At 42.1% G+C, this 15,902-nt stretch overlaps 1 protein-coding gene across 1 annotated transcript in view; it reads left to right on the top strand.

The window, feature by feature from the left end:
- Window positions 1–15,902, top strand: part of ift172 (intraflagellar transport 172) — a 155,752-nt gene that overhangs the window by 108,450 nt on the left and 31,400 nt on the right. The window contains 8 exon segments of the mRNA XM_034162804.1: window positions 140–229; window positions 11,409–11,506; window positions 11,918–12,053; window positions 13,051–13,104; window positions 13,106–13,168; window positions 13,857–13,890; window positions 13,893–13,998; window positions 14,133–14,226. Coding sequence (XP_034018695.1) covers window positions 140–229; window positions 11,409–11,506; window positions 11,918–12,053; window positions 13,051–13,104; window positions 13,106–13,168; window positions 13,857–13,890; window positions 13,893–13,998; window positions 14,133–14,226 — 675 coding nt within the window.

Raw genomic sequence — 15,902 nt, 5'->3', positions numbered from 1 at the left:
TAATTTGCTTGAGAAGCATTTTGTACATTTCTGGGTTGGGTTTCTTGAAGTGATGTTTATTTATTCATTTTACCAGTGAGAATATAGAATACTGTCTTCTGTACTGGGATGTTGTGTTTTGTGTGATAATTCTGTGTAGATGGCAGAGCAGCTGTTTGTGAAAGGAGGTCACATTAAAGACGCCATACACATGTACACTGCAGCAGGCCACTGGGAGGAAGCGCATAAGGTCAGCGTGCACGCCAACAATACACTCTTCCTCTGTTCTTATTCCTGCCCAGAACAGCCGTGACACGACCAAAAGCAAGTTTGCTCCAGAGTCAGTCTGACTGAATAAACAACAGTAATTCAGCTCTTTGTTCTGTGAATTAAAGATGGTTTAGGCTTAAGTGTTGCTTTAAACACAAATACGTACATTGCTGTGCTGAAATATTCTACATCGTTAACAACTCTGTGAGTCTACACGGGCACACACATCGAGCACAGCGTCGGGTCTTATAATAACAACCTGGTATGTCATGCTGAGGTTTCCAGACGACCTCTCAGTGGTCGCCGGGTCAAGCTGCTTGAAACTCAGTACACAGGTTCGGCTGGGGGTGAAGCAGTGCTTATGTCATTATTGCTCCCATCGGGCTGGAACCCTGACAGCTATTAGGGTCTGGGGAAAAAAACACTTTTTTCCTGTGGGACCCACCTCAGCCAGATTTGGTTCTCAGGTTCAGCTGGGTGTTGCCAGGTACATGCATGAATTAGGTCATGAACCTATCCAATGCTTCTACATATTACAAACTGTATTTATCCGTAAATCTGAAGTGCTTGTTGGGTATTTTCTCCTCCAAACATTTTTAAAACCTTTAACAAGACAAACAGAGTCAAGAAACACCAGTGAGACAGAAAATCAAATATTACGCGCGGAGTGCGGCCAGGCTGTACACCAAGGCTACACTAAAGTCTGGCCTGCTTTTCCGCTCTTTTTATTAAGAGACGCCCTCATCACATAAACAAGAAACTTGTCCTAAGGGTGGGGGTAATGACGCAAGACAAGTTTCTTCCCATAACATAAACGCATACGTCAAGTGCAGCTGTAAGGAAGAACACTTCAGGTCAGCACATCTCGTTCGTCTGTTGCAGGTATCAGCTGTTCTGCATCTGCCTGAAGTGTCCTGTCTTCCACACTCCTTCACACTAAACACCACATCACAATAGTCAAAACGTTCTCTTGCTCCCAGTCGTTAGAGGCTGCGAAAACAAAGTTATGTTATAACAATAAGTACATCCAGTCCTTCATTCCCAGCTCAGATTGACCCCAGAGTGCTAAAACAAAATTGAATTCTCAGGATTGCATTAAGACAGGTGCAAAACAGCACATCTCCGTTCTCATGAGAAAGAAGACAAAGCTAAAACAAGGTTGAATAACACATACATTCTCAGGGTGAAGTGCAAAACAGCACAACACCGTTCTCATGAGAAAGAAGACAAATGTACAAACGTTTAACAGTGATAACATATATACAAAATCTTTAACATTCCCCTCCTGTTTATCGCCTGTTAAACATACAGTAGGCATCACTCAGCTTAGCACTTCTTTTTGAGATTTTCACTAAGAGGTTCATCATGGTATGTTTTCTCTATAGGCTTACACCCCAGAGGTGATGTCATCATTGTCACCATCATCGGTGTCTGGGTCATCATACTTCCATTGGTCTGGGTACAGGTCAGGAGAGCCATCGTCCTCCTTGTCGTCATCTGTCCCCAGAAGTGGATATGATGCTGGACCCCCTCCTGGTCCTGGACTTATTGCTGTGGTTATCATTCTATTTACAAGGCCTCGGAGACATGGAATACAACAACATCCACACAATGTTAGAATTGCAGCAAATACTGCTATAGACACTAATAGTGAAGAAATCAAAGACCTCCATTTTCCCATCCCTTCCAGCCACCAATCCCAGCCTTCGGTGTTTACTCCACTGTGCTCTTTCATCTTCCTGTTCAACGTTCTCAGCCCGTCAATGGCTTGAGTGAGACTGCCGTCTGCAGCTGTGTTGTTGGGAATGAATGTGCAGCATTGTTCTCCGAACATGGCACAAACACCTCCTTTCTCTGCCAACAACATATCCAGAGCAATGCGATTCTGGAAGGCCATAAGGGACGTGGCTTCTAACTGTGAATGGACAGCCTTAAATCCTTCCTCAGTCCAATTTCCTAATTTCTGTACATTGTAGTGGATGTAGTTTATTCTGTCCACGTTTTTATTAATGGAGCACCACCAACAGATGGAAGATTCGAATCCAGCTGCTATTTGATTAACCAGTTTATACTCGTCAGGCACTCCCCTGGGGACTCCTATTGCGTCAATATATGTTGGATTTCCCACTCCTTTCCAATCTCTTTTCACTCTATGTCTGGCTACGTCTTTCTGCCAATCTTCAGGAATAAGAGAGGCTGCATATGTCGTAACGTCTTCAGGGGTCATGGGTATGGCTTCAACTGGTAACAATAATGATATTAATGCATAATAACCTGACACATTTCGTGGCAGTCTGTCAAAGATTCTGTTATCCCCACACCACCACCATACGTCACTCCTCCCGACAGGTTTGAATGTGGGAGTACGATGGACCACATTCTTACACCAGGCGGTGTGGTTTAAGCTACCCAAAGTCTTACTTGTCCCTGTCAAGTGTACACATGTATGGTTAGCATGCCCAACTTTGCTTGAGAATAAAGGTTTAATCTTAGTCAATTTGGTCACTGGATAGATCTTGTCCCACTTAGAACATTTGTTGTTTGCCGCAATGTATGTCTGTGTCATAGCAGTCAGTAGACAGTCTTTGGGTATGCTGCCGGTATTACCTGTAATATAGGTCTGGGTCCCATACACACAACACAGTCCTTCTTTGCTGCTAGTCCTGCTTGTTCTGCCATTAAAAGCCAATTGTTATTTTGTCCACTAATTCCTGTAGTTACTAGGAACCAGTCATCTGCCTTCATGTCTTTGTGCCTTGTACAGACACCCCCCTTTGACGTACTTAAGTCGGTCAATATTGGTTGCTGTACTCTATCTGTTTCACAGAGGAAGAAATGGAAATACGGATCTTTTCCTTGTTTGTATACCCAAAGGAGGAACAACCAACAGTCTCCCTCTATATCAGGTGGGAATATGGTTCCTTTTTCTGTGGTATTCACCACTATAGACAGCTTATCATCTGTTTGATACATTTGAGACTTTGACTCTGGTACTTAGCCCACTCGGTTTGTGCCCATCTTGGTGTCCATCTACTCCATTCATCGGCTACCAACGTTCCCATCTCCTATCTTGTTGATCGTTGGTCATATACCATGAGAAACTATTTCCGTAATTAGTCCCTCTGTCACCATCCGGCATTCCATGGATAAGAGCACTATATGGTACAGAGATGATCACAGAAGTATTTCTAGGAATGCAGGCCTGTACACCAAATCGGTATGCATTATTCCCATCACAGCTATGTACTGTGGCATTGATTATCGGACTGGGGTCTTTGTTACTTCTTTTTGGTCTCTGCAATCTGTGGATGTGATCCTTATTATCATGTCCCGTGCTCATGGCTTTTAATAATAATACCAATTCAAAAAAGAAAAGTAGCATAACAAGGACTGTCCGTGGGGTCCAGAAACCCCCTTTCTTTTATCTTTTCTTTCGCCATTTCTGCACACTACAGCACACCTATGTTCAGAACAGTGGCTTCTTAATGTCTTCTGCTAGCTTTCGTGTCTAACCTGGATCTTAACACCAAGCTCACACACTATTACTAGTCTTGTCCTACTGTTCTTACTGTTTGTCTGTGTCTGCAGAAATGACTTTCTTACAGTGAGTTAAATGAATCCATGTACTTCTTTCCCCATTTTCAAAGCTGTGGGTGTTGTGAGTAGTACTTGATAGGGCCCTTCCCATTTAGGTGAATGCCAGTGTTTTCTCTTGATGCTTCTTATCAACACCCAGTCTCCAGGTACCACTTTAGGGTCCTCCTGTGGAGAAATGGGATCATCAGTGTTTGGAACTCTCCCTCGTTGTCCTTCTAACATTTTTCTCATGTATCCGCCAAATTGGCTTCCTCAGGTACATCCCAAATTTGTCCATAATATGGCAATCGATATTTTCTGCCAAACAATGTTTCATACGGTGTCAACCCATGGTACTAGTTATGTTATATACATTTTTACCAAATCTACACAATGTGTCCATGGTCTGCCTGTTTCCTCCATTGTCTTTCTAAGTCTGTTTTTACTGTTCCATTCATCCTTTCCACTAATCCGGCGCTTTGTGGATGATAAGCACAATGATTTTTGAGATTAACCTGTAGTGCTTCTCCTACGTATTGCACTATTGCATTAACAAAATGCGCTCCGTTATCTGAATAGACTGTTTCTGGTATTCCAAATCGTGGGATGATGTCTTTGCATAATGCTTAGCCACTGTAAGTGAATCTGCATGTTTGTAGGGAACAATTCTACCCATTTTGAGAAGGCATCAATTATGACTAAACAAAATTCCTTCCCTTCATGTTTACTCAGCTGTATATAATCCATATGAATCACTTGAAAGGGATATTGTGGTGTTGGAAATTTACCTCTTTGGGGTCTCAAATTGCCTTGTGAGTTGTGTTTTGCACATATCATGCATGCTCTACAATGCTGTTTTGCATATGCATCGAACCCATAAAGACAAAAAATAGATTGCAATTGCGATATCAACCCCCTGATGAGACATGCGTCACGCCATGGCTCATAATAGCTGCCCATTTAAACATATTTTTTGGCAATATGGGTTTCTTTTGTGGTCATACGTACAAGTCATTTGCATACGTAGCGCCTTTAGCTATCCACATTTGTTTTTCTCTGTCTGTTGCCTGCTGTTGCATATCAGCAAGCAGTGTACGACCTATATACAAATCTGGAGTTGTTTCCTGTATAACAAAAATAGAAGAAGCTGCTGCTGCCTCTTTTGCTACTCTGTCAGCAAAATCATTTCCTTTTGAAACACTGTCAGAGCCTTTAGTGTGAGCCGCACATTTGCATATAGCAATTTGTTGAGGCAACTTCACAGCTTGCAGTAGGGCAGTTAGGAGAGTGGCATGAGTCACTGGCTTTCCAGATGATGTCACCATTCCACGCTCCTCCCACAGTTTTGCAAACACATGCACTGTGCTGAAAGCGTACTGGCTGTCTGTATAAATTGATACGGCCGTACCTTGAAACAGATAGCAAGCTGCAGTTAAAGCAACTAATTCAGCTGCTTGTGCTGAAAATGACGATGGCAATGAAGCAGAATCTAATACTTCTGAATTTGTGACGACAGCATATCCAGATTGTGTTTGTCCATAAGCATTTTTGGTGGAAGAACCATCCACATACACGATTGTACTGTTTGGGATGGGTGTGTCCCGGAGGTCTGGGCGTGCTTTTGTACAAACTGTTGCTACATCAAGACAATTGTGCGGCTCACCATCCTCAGGTAAAGGTATCAATGTGGAGGGATTCAATGTTGTACAGCGCTCTATCGTAAGGTGTGGCTGTGATAATAGCAAGGACATGCACGAAAGATGTCTTGCTGGGGACAAAAGGCTCATGTTTGTCTGCAACAAAAGTGCAGAGACTGCATGTGGAACTTTCAATGTCAACTGATGGAATAGAACAACATTACTGCTACTTTGAACAGCCATAGAGGCCGCAACAACAGCCTGTACGCATGGTGGTAAAGCACTTGCTACTGCATCCAATTTAGATGAGTAGTAGGCAACTGGCCTCAATTTGAGCCATACACTTGAACCAAAACACTAGTCATGAACTTATTCTTACAATCAACTGTTTGAGTAAATGGTTTACTATAATCTGGTAGTGCCAAAACTGTGGATGACACTAATGTTTGTTTTACTTTTACAAAGGCTTCCTCAGCATCTTTGTTCCATTCCAACACGGTTGACATTGAAATATCATCTTTGTACATCAAATCAGAAAGTGGACTAGTCAACTCTGCATAGCAAGGAATCCATGCCCTGCAGTAATTTGTCAATCCAAGAAATGACATCATCTGCTTTTTGGTTTGTGGTTTTGGAGCGTGCAAAATTGCTTCCTTCCTGTCAGACAGGATCGTGCGCCCTGTGGCTGATAACTCATGTCCTAAATATTTACTTTATCCCTACACAACTGAACTTTGTTTCTACTCACTCTGTGGCCATTGTCAAATAAGAAACATAATAATGCTACTGTGTCAGTTATGCAGTTTTCCTCGTGTGTCAGAGGCAATCAAAATGTCATCAACATACACTAATAGTTGGCTATCTGCCGGTGGAACGAAATTGGCTAAACATGCTGACATGACTTGAGAATAAATAGTTGGACTCTCTGCGTAACCCTGCGGTAATCTGGTGAATGTATATCGTTGTCCTTTAAAGGTAAAAGCAAACCAGAATTGACTATCTGGGTGTACTGGCACAGAGAAAAATGCATTACTTATGTCAATTACTGAGAAACTATTAGAATTTGGTCTCAGCGAATTTAACAAGGTGTGTGGATCTGGGACACATGGTGCTCTTTTAATCACAGCAGCATTTACTGCCTGCAGATCTTGAATCATTCTCCACCCCACTGAGGGCGGAGCCTTTTTCACAGGAAATATGGGTGTGTTACATGGTGAATCTGGACATGGCACTATTACTCCTGCTGTTAATAAATCCTCTATTACTGGCCTGATTCCTTCAATTGCATCAGGTTTCAATGGATACTGTCTTACACATGGTCTGTATTCTGTTTTTGGCCTTATAACTACAGGTTGTGCATTTTTAATCAGTCCTACGTCTGAAGGACCTGTTGTCCACAATCCTGACGGTACTGAAGAGAGAAGAGCATCCTCTTCAGGACTCAACTGAACACTCAGGATTGTGAAGTGGACGCATCAATGTGTGTTCCAGCTGTCAGCACCAATGAGACATTAACTAGCACTTTATACAACTTGGTTGATGGACTGAACTCCGTTCGTGGGCCAACTCTACTCCAATCAGAGGCTGACAAAGCTGTTATGACTGTCAGTCCCAATTCTTGCCATTCTGTCAAATATGGCTTACAAAGTGACATATGTAATGGCATACCTGTGAATTTCAATTTTGATACATCTTCAGTGGCGCCTGTTACTGTTATGACGGCTATTGAGTTGCCATCATGAATCAAATCGGTCATTGTCAGTTTCACAGGTGAAACATTTTCAATTTAGTTTCATAGTCACCATCCGGACCTGGAGGATCTTTATGCCACATTGTGACATGCAGGTCAGGTGGTGACATCTGTTGTTCAGGATTTTTTAGTAGGGCTGTCGCTTGCAAGACGACATCTTTACCCCATCCTGCAGCATCTTCTTCTGAGATGTCAAATGTATAGTAATAGTGGATGTGGGGTCAGCGCTTTCTTCTCTTACCATGTTAACGCCTCCTGTGCGTTCAACAACTAATTTCCCTTGTTCCACAATTATGGACAAGCCCAATGCAGTCAATCCGTCTCGTCCTAGGAGGTTAACTGGACATTGTGGCATGCTTAACACTGACATAGTACACGTCAGGCCAAATGGATCTGTCAACGTTATGGGTTTGGTGATAGGGACGTCTGATGTTTGTCCATTTGCAGAGCGAACCCTAAAGAGTTCGTTGCTTAATTGATGGACAGGTATGTTGTCATTACATGTGGTTCTACATGCTCCTGTATCACAAAGGAATGTCACTGGTCGTCCATTTACCAACAAAGTCACTTCTGGTTTTGGTACCGGATTTCCCAGCAAGGCACACAGATCCATATCGCAATCAGACTGCCTATATGATGTGGAATCATGGATTATGGATTCTAGTCATTGTGGATACTGTGGCTGAGGAGGATTATTCCGTTGTGGAATTCCTCCTGCTGCTCCCTCAGTAGGTGGATTCGGACAATTTCTATACATATGTCCCTCTCTTCCACAGTTCCAACAAATCAGGGGACCACGTGGTGGCCCTCCCTGTCTGGGCTGCTGTTGTGGTTGCCATGGTCCTTGACGTTGTGGCTGTCCACCTTGTCTATTTTGCCATGGCTTTTTGGGGCGTTTGCACTGCTTCTGCTGTCTTAAGTTGCCCTGCTGGTAATATATTTCATCATCTCCATGTGCTACATACACTCCTTGTCGCTGTTTCTTGTCTTTTTCTGCTTTAAGACTTCTTCTGCATGACAGCAGTGTGTATGTGTGTCTTCCAATGTGCCTGTAGGCAATCCAATCCAATGTTTCTGTATCCAAGCTTTTATATCCTTATTGGAATGTTGGATCAGAGCGTTTTTCAATTGTTGTTCATACACAGGTGTTTCTGGCAATATGCCACTATGGACCCTAAACACATTCTCAAATCTGCACCTAAACTCTGTCCATGGCTCTCCTTCTTTCTGAGTTGTCCTGGTAATTTCAGTATAATTTATCTTTGGTCCTAACACTCCTTTTGCACGTGTAATCATAGCTTCCACTCTTGTTTTCAAGACTAGATCATCATGTGTCAGTGGCACGCCTTGTTGATCTGCAGGATTCCAGTCTCCCGCGTACCTGACTCCATTTAGGGCCACATGCTTTCATCCACACCTGTTGGACTTCAGGTCCATTAAGGTGGTAAGATGTTCTAATGTTTTCTATATCCTGCATAAATCCCTCAATATCGACATGTGGCGATGGTATCATGTCGACTGCTGCTTTGATATCATCAGCATTCCATGTCCGATAAACGAGCATGGTTGGTAGCTGTCCTGCTGTTCCTGCACGAGGATTTGGTACTTCTATCATAGGATAGGCACCTCCCTGATCACTATGTTCCACCATGGGAGGGGCTGTAGGCACTTTCGCTTGACTGCGTGTTTGTGGTTTTTCTGGTTTTTCTCTTTTTACCTTAGGTTTTACCGCCAAATCATACTGTGGTGGCGGTACAATCGTCATCCTCTGGTAGAGGAGATAAAGGTCTCTTTGTCACCGACGATCCAGCCGGCGGTGATTGTTGAGGCTGTTCTGGCTCTCTGTGCTGAATTATCACATCTTCTTCTGCCTTACCTACAGCTTTCTTTTTCCTTGCTTTCTCTAATCGTCGCTTCTCTGCTCCTTTCTGTCTGTTCTCTGCTTCTTCCTCCCAAAATGCCACTAAATCTGCCCCTACTTTCTGCATCTTTTCTCATCACCTTTATGTTCCCGTTCTAACTCCTTCTTTAGCTTCTGTATACTGATCAGGTTCAGTCGTCCGTCAAAGTCATGTTTATTTATCCAGGTCTCCAATTTCTTTGTTGCTTTTGGATTTTTTGCCTCCATAACTTTCCAGTCGTCAGTTGATAAATTTTCCTTATTTTTAGACGTCTTACCCCCCATTTTTATTATCCCTTGTTATAATTTGGACTTCAGACGGGGGCACACCTAGGGTGTTCTAAATCTGAAGTTTTCACACTTTCTTTGGACGTGACAATTAATTTGCCGTCGTGTGGTTGATTCCTTTCACCTCCCCGTAGGAAGCGGAATCACTTGCCTCTGCTTCCACACGCACGGTTGTCACTAACGTTGTCCAAAGTATTACACTTTCACACAGTTATTTACACTTGCGCAAAACACTATTTACACATAGAAACACTTTTAATAATCGTACGCGTATTCTTATGTCAGGGAGCTCGCCCTCCCGTGAAATTTAACTAATGTCCTGCCTTAGGGGACTCCGCCGTCCCTGCCAAATTAACTACTTTTTTACAGTGCACGTATTTCTACCCGGGATTTCCTTTACGTATTAAAACAGAGGAGTCCGTATCCTCCTTCCGGAATTTAACTACTTGCGTCCCTCGCAACCGTAGAGGAGTCCGCCCTCCTTACAGAGTTAACTGTGTTTCATTAACAGACGATTCTGTATCATCGCTTACGGAGTTTAACTGTTTTATGTGATCACTTTTATCCCCTACCGGTACGCGTATATAAACAGAGGAGTCCGCACCCTCCTTACAGAGTTTAACTGCTTTGCATTAACAGACGATTCTGTATCATCGCTTGCGGAATTTAACTGTTTATGTGATCTGATCACCACTCACTCAGTACTGTTTACAAAGAAATTTTACTCACTGACTCGACTTCCTGTCTGTCTTCTTCGGGAAAATCTCGTCAACCAGACGATGCAACGGTGGTCGACAATTGCAGACACGATCAATCGATCGATCAGACCTTGGCCAAGGATTTACGTCTGGACTTGACGACCTCCGCCGGACACCTCCGGTGTTGTTGAGATCCCGGACGTAGCCCCCAGTCAATGTTGGGTATTTTCTCCTCCAAACATTTTTAAAACCTTTAACAAGACAAACAGAGTCAAGAAACACCAGTGAGACAGAAAATCAAATATACGCGCGGAGTGCGGCCAGGCTGTACACCAAGGCTACACTAAAGTCTGGCCTGCTTTTCCGCTCTTTTTATTAAGAGACGCCCTCATCACATAAACAAGAAACTTGTCCTAAGGGTGGGGGTAATGACGCAAGACAAGTTTCTTCCCATAACATAAACGCATACGTCAAGTGCAGCTGTAAGGAAGAACACTTCAGGTCAGCACATCTCGTTCGTCTGTTGCAGGTATCAGCTGTTCTGCATCTGCCTGAAGTGTCCTGTCTTCCACACTCCTTCACACTAAACACCACATCACAATAGTCAAACGTTCTCTTGCTCCCAGTCGTTAGAGGCTGCGAAAACAAAGTTATGTTATAACAATAAGTACATCCAGTCCTTCATTCCCAGCTCAGATTGACCCAGAGTGCTAAAACAAAATTGAATTCTCAGGATTGCATTAAGACAGGTGCAAAACAGCACATCTCCGTTCTCATGAGAAAGAAGACAAAGCTAAAACAAGGTTGAATAACACATACATTCTCAGGGTGAAGTGCAAAACAGCACAACACCGTTCTCATGAGAAAGAAGACAAATGTACAAACGTTTAACAGTGATAACATATATACAAAATCTTTAACAGTGCTTATTCAGCATATCAAGTGTCAGTGTCTGACACCTGCACCAAACATTTATACTTTCCACATTTTTAAAAATCACAGATTTATTTAACAAGAGAGTGTTCAGTCTTCACCAGTAATCTTTTTTTTAGAACACTGGCTAACCTAACAGTTTTCTCAAAAATATGTGATTTTAGCGACGGTTTTCCAGGCGGTATTTGGTAGACGTGAGCTTAGATTTGGTGAAACTTCTCTGTTCCACAAAAACAAACAAACAAACAACAACAACAAAAAAAAACTGTCTCTGTCCAAATAGTATGTCCTCAACTGTAGAAATTAAATAACCCAGCCTACATCAAACAGCGACAATGACTTTGTTGTGCAGGTTTTAATAAACCCATTGCTTTCAGTTGGCAGTGGAGTGTATGACAGAAGAGGAAGTTGTGGCTTTGTACCTCAGCAGAGGTCAGGCGCTGGAGAGAGACGGCAAGTTCAAGGAAGCAGAGAGGTAAATCTGTGCACTACAAATACACTAAAACATCAATCAATCAATCAATCAACTTTTTTCTTATATAGTGCCAAATCACAACAAACAGTTGCCCCAAGGCGCAAACATGCCATGAATGATCAGTATGTGTAATTTGTGGGCTCACTGGCTGTCTGAAGGGAAGGAGGCAACACAACATTTAAGCACACCTCATGAAATCAGTTCTCAAGTGCATCTTTTACTTTATGCTTTGAGTATTTAAAAAGGCAAGATAGATTTGCGCATATGGCACATTTTTATATACAGAGGGAACTAAATGTTCCTCACCTGAAGCATAGAATGTCCATGAAATCCACGCTGGAATTGGCTATGCTTGGATTCGTTCCCTTTTTTAAGTGCAGTTGACCGTCATGGTTGCGTTTGTGTATCTAGGCTGTTTACCACAGTGAAGCAGACCGACCTTGCAATTGCCATGTATAAGAAGAACTGGATGTTTGATGATGTTATCCGCTTGGTGACCAAGCACCTCCCGGACCTTCTGACAGAGACGCATCACCACCTGGCGAAGGTAGAACACCAAGCAACATGTGTTCTGTGACACTAAATTAGATAAATCCATTAAAATTGTTCTGAACTCTAGGAAGTGTTCAGGAGTTTGACATTCATTAATTAGCAGTTGTAGATGTTTTTACTGAAATTGTTGCAGCAAAGTAGAAACTAGAAACTAAAACCTTTGACTTACAATGTGGTCTTTGGACTTTGATCATTACGAGCCTGATTATCAAAAGATTTACTTGAGTTTAGACACAACAGCACTCTCAAAGAAAAAAAATGTCTAGTGATTAACGAAGCCTGTGTACTGAGGACGGGTCTTTAAAATGTATAAAATAGGGTGTATTGTACATTTAGTGCATTTTCCTTCATGATTATGCAGTTTGGGGTTTTCCACCCAAGTGCGCAAAATTGTAGGAGGAGAAATGAAAATAAGTCAATAAGTAAGGTCTGCACGTGAAAATGATCTGGAAAGACCTCAGAAGGCAGTAAAAGTTGATTAAAAACCCTGACACCACCACAGAAAACTTTGATTCAAGGGCATGAACTAAATACATTCTCCTGACATTTGATCACATCTAATTGTCTTATAAAAGCCACTTTTGACAGAACTTGACCTTGAACATTTTTTTCCAAGGTAAGGTATGAGTGCAGTGCTCAAGTTATTGCTCCATCTGTGGTATTTCAGCAAACTGGTGAATAATTATGCTGCGTGCTGCCATTGGAACACCCAAAAAAACCTGCACACACAGACCCATAAAACTGTCTCCACCCCAACACACAACTTAGGGCCCGTTATCTGGGACCTCAGTCAGGTCCTGTATATTTGTGTCAAATGAGCTTCTGGGGCTCAGTGGTGAATACTGGAACGAGCTGGATGTTCTGATTGACAACTGATGTGGTGTACGAAATGTTAACGCATTAGAAACAATTCTGTGCGTCCACAGCCATCAAAACAAATTAATCTGGAGTAAACCTTTGTTATACATGATGCTCATGACGTTTTGTTTCAGTTGTTGCAGAATGAATCCAGATTCTCTGAAGCAGAGCATCACTTCATCAAGGCTGGAAGACTGGAAAGCTGCTGTCCACATGTACACAGGGTGCGACATGTGGGAGGAGGCATACAAGGTATACACACACACACACACACACAACCTCTGCTTTGCCCCTTTATGTCCATACTACTTTAAAGTTGGTGGAATCTAATCCATAACAGGTCCCAAACTTTGGACGGAGTTTCCTGAGAGTCAGTTGTGTTACAGAAGCATGCACGCTATATCACTTGGTCTCTGTGTAATGAGTGCATGTATAGATGTTAGCAGGATAACTAAGAACATCTAATCTGATTTGGATCAAACTTGGCAGGTACAGCTGGTCTGTGGGCAGGAAGATGTGATGTGATTTCCGTAAAGATTGGTTGAATTTCCAGTCCCATGCTAATATATGCCAACATGGCTAATTTTATATAGCTGAGTTCAGATCCGTTAACGGTGTGTTGATGGGGGGGGTGGCATTACTGTTGATCTGGTTTGATGTATTTTGTTTTTACTTAAATTATTAAGTCTGAGATTTATTTTTTTTTTAGAAACAAACCTCTTTTCTTCCTGCCAACAGAAAACAACAAAACGCTGCCACATCTGCCATCATTTGATTGACTGAAACTGTTTCATACTATTTATGCCCCTCTGGTGTAAAAAGGTCTACATGAATGCACTTTAATTAATTTGGCAGACTAACGTTGCCCTAAAATGAATCTTTTAATGTGATTGGTGCATTTTCTGGTAGAGAACCACTCGTGTATTTGTGTGTGTGTCAGGTGGCTAAGAGCCACGGGGTGATGACGGCCCATAAAAGGTGGCTTTCCTTTGGGCTAAGACTCTGGGAGGAGAAGCTGCTGTCAAACTGCTCAACAAGTTCGGTCTGCTGGAATACGCCATTGATTTTGCTTCTGATAAAACGTAAGCTGCTCCACAGCGATTGTGTATCAGTTGTTTTTGTCCACTTTTCTTAATTCCATGTGGCTTCACTTCCCTGTGATACTCATCAGGCTGACTGTGCACGTGCTGACATGGTTTCCTTCTCTCCTGTGCAGTTCTTTTGATTTTGCCTTTGAGCTGGCCCGTCTTTCCTGTAAGCAGAAGATTCCTGAAATTCACTTCAAACATGCAATTGACTTGGAAAATCAGGTAAAGCGCATTCCTAATAGTTACTGTGCGGGAGGCACGAGCGAGAGTGCTGCTGTTCACAGCTCTGAAACATACACACAAACAAATCACAGCTAAATCAGCAACATTTATAACACTACTTACTCCAAAACAGACACTGTAACTATAGTTTGTATATTGAATTGTTTATTTATATGTTTACCTGCAGGGAAAACATTTCAAAAGTCAACACACAATAAAATGATAAAGGTTTCTACATATATATTAAAAATTAAAAATCTGACACCAGTGTAATTGTTGTAACTATGGCAGGACACATCTGTCATATGGATTTCTCCTAATTCTATGAATAAACCCACAGCTACAGTGTCGTACATTATCTTATGGACAGAGGGAAAGTAACATTCTGGCATTCTGTGCTATATACGTACGTTAAATTAAACTGAATAAAAATGCTTCTATCCAAAGTAAACACACACATATATATATATAACTTGTGTAAAAAAAAAAAAGTCCCTACCCTAAGGTGTCAGTGTCATGGTGCTTTAAACATTTTCTTCTTTTGGGAAATAGTCAGTTTTTTCTTTTCTATAAGACAGTTTTGTCTTACATTTGATTCAGCAAATCTCATAGACTCTGTGAATCTAACAAAATCAAACCTAAGAAGCACAGATTTAGTGCAGGGTGACATTAAATAAGCCACACTCCTTCTCAATCAATCAAAATCAAACTTTATTTATAAAGCACTTAAAAAAAAAACAGCTGCAGCTGAAACAAAGTGCTGTACACAAGGGGACATATAAAAAGGTAACAACCACAAAAGTACAAAAAAAAAAGAACTAAACAAGTAAAATCATTAAACAACCAAAACAGATCAAGATCTCATTCTGGTTAAAAGCCAGTGCATAAAAGTGGGGTTTTAAGATTAGTTTTAAAAAACAAAAGTGAAGAGCCTGCCTGATGTGAGCGGTAACTCGTTTCACATCTTGGGAGCCACAACAGAAAAAAGCTCGGCCCCCGCTGAGCATACGCTTGCACCTCAGCACCTCCAGGAGGAGCTGATCAGCTGACCAGAGGTGCGAGCAGGGGCGTAACAATGAAGCAGCTCAGAGAGGTAGGGCGGGGCAAGGCCATTTAAAAGATTTAAAACAATAAAAAGAATCTTAAAATGAATTCTAAAATGCACAGGCAGCCAGTGGAGGGAGGCAGGATAGGTGTATGTGCTCCCTCTTACGTGCACCAGTTAGCAGAACGGGCAGCAGCATTCTGAACTAGCTGGAGACGTGCAAGGGAGGACTGGCTAATTCATAATAAAGTGCATTAGAGTAATCCAGCTGGGAGGTAATAAAAGCATGGATTGCTGTTTCAAAGTGCTGATGTGCAAGAAAAGGCTTAAACCTTAGGCAAGCTGCCTTAAGTGAAAGAAACTTGATCTGACTACTGCACTGATTTGGTGGTCCAGTTTAAAATCGTTGTCCATCTTAAAACCCAAGTCTGTGACAGTAGATTTCGAAAAGGCTGACAAACGCCCCAGATCGACAGGTGAGGAAGAAAAGGAGCTGCTAGGGCCAAAAATAATCACCCTCCGTTTTCTTTTCATGAAAATTAAGAAAATTCAATGCCATCCAGGCTTTAACATCCTCAAGACAGGACAAAAGGGGCTGAAGAGAAGAAGCATCATTTTTCTTTAGGGGTCA

Source organism: Thalassophryne amazonica, chromosome 21, assembly GCF_902500255.1.
Source record: "Thalassophryne amazonica chromosome 21, fThaAma1.1, whole genome shotgun sequence".
In the NCBI taxonomy this organism is placed as follows: Eukaryota; Metazoa; Chordata; class Actinopteri; order Batrachoidiformes; family Batrachoididae; genus Thalassophryne; species Thalassophryne amazonica.
Note: the sequence above shows the minus strand (reverse complement) of the source record. Positions and strands in the feature narration are given on the sequence as shown.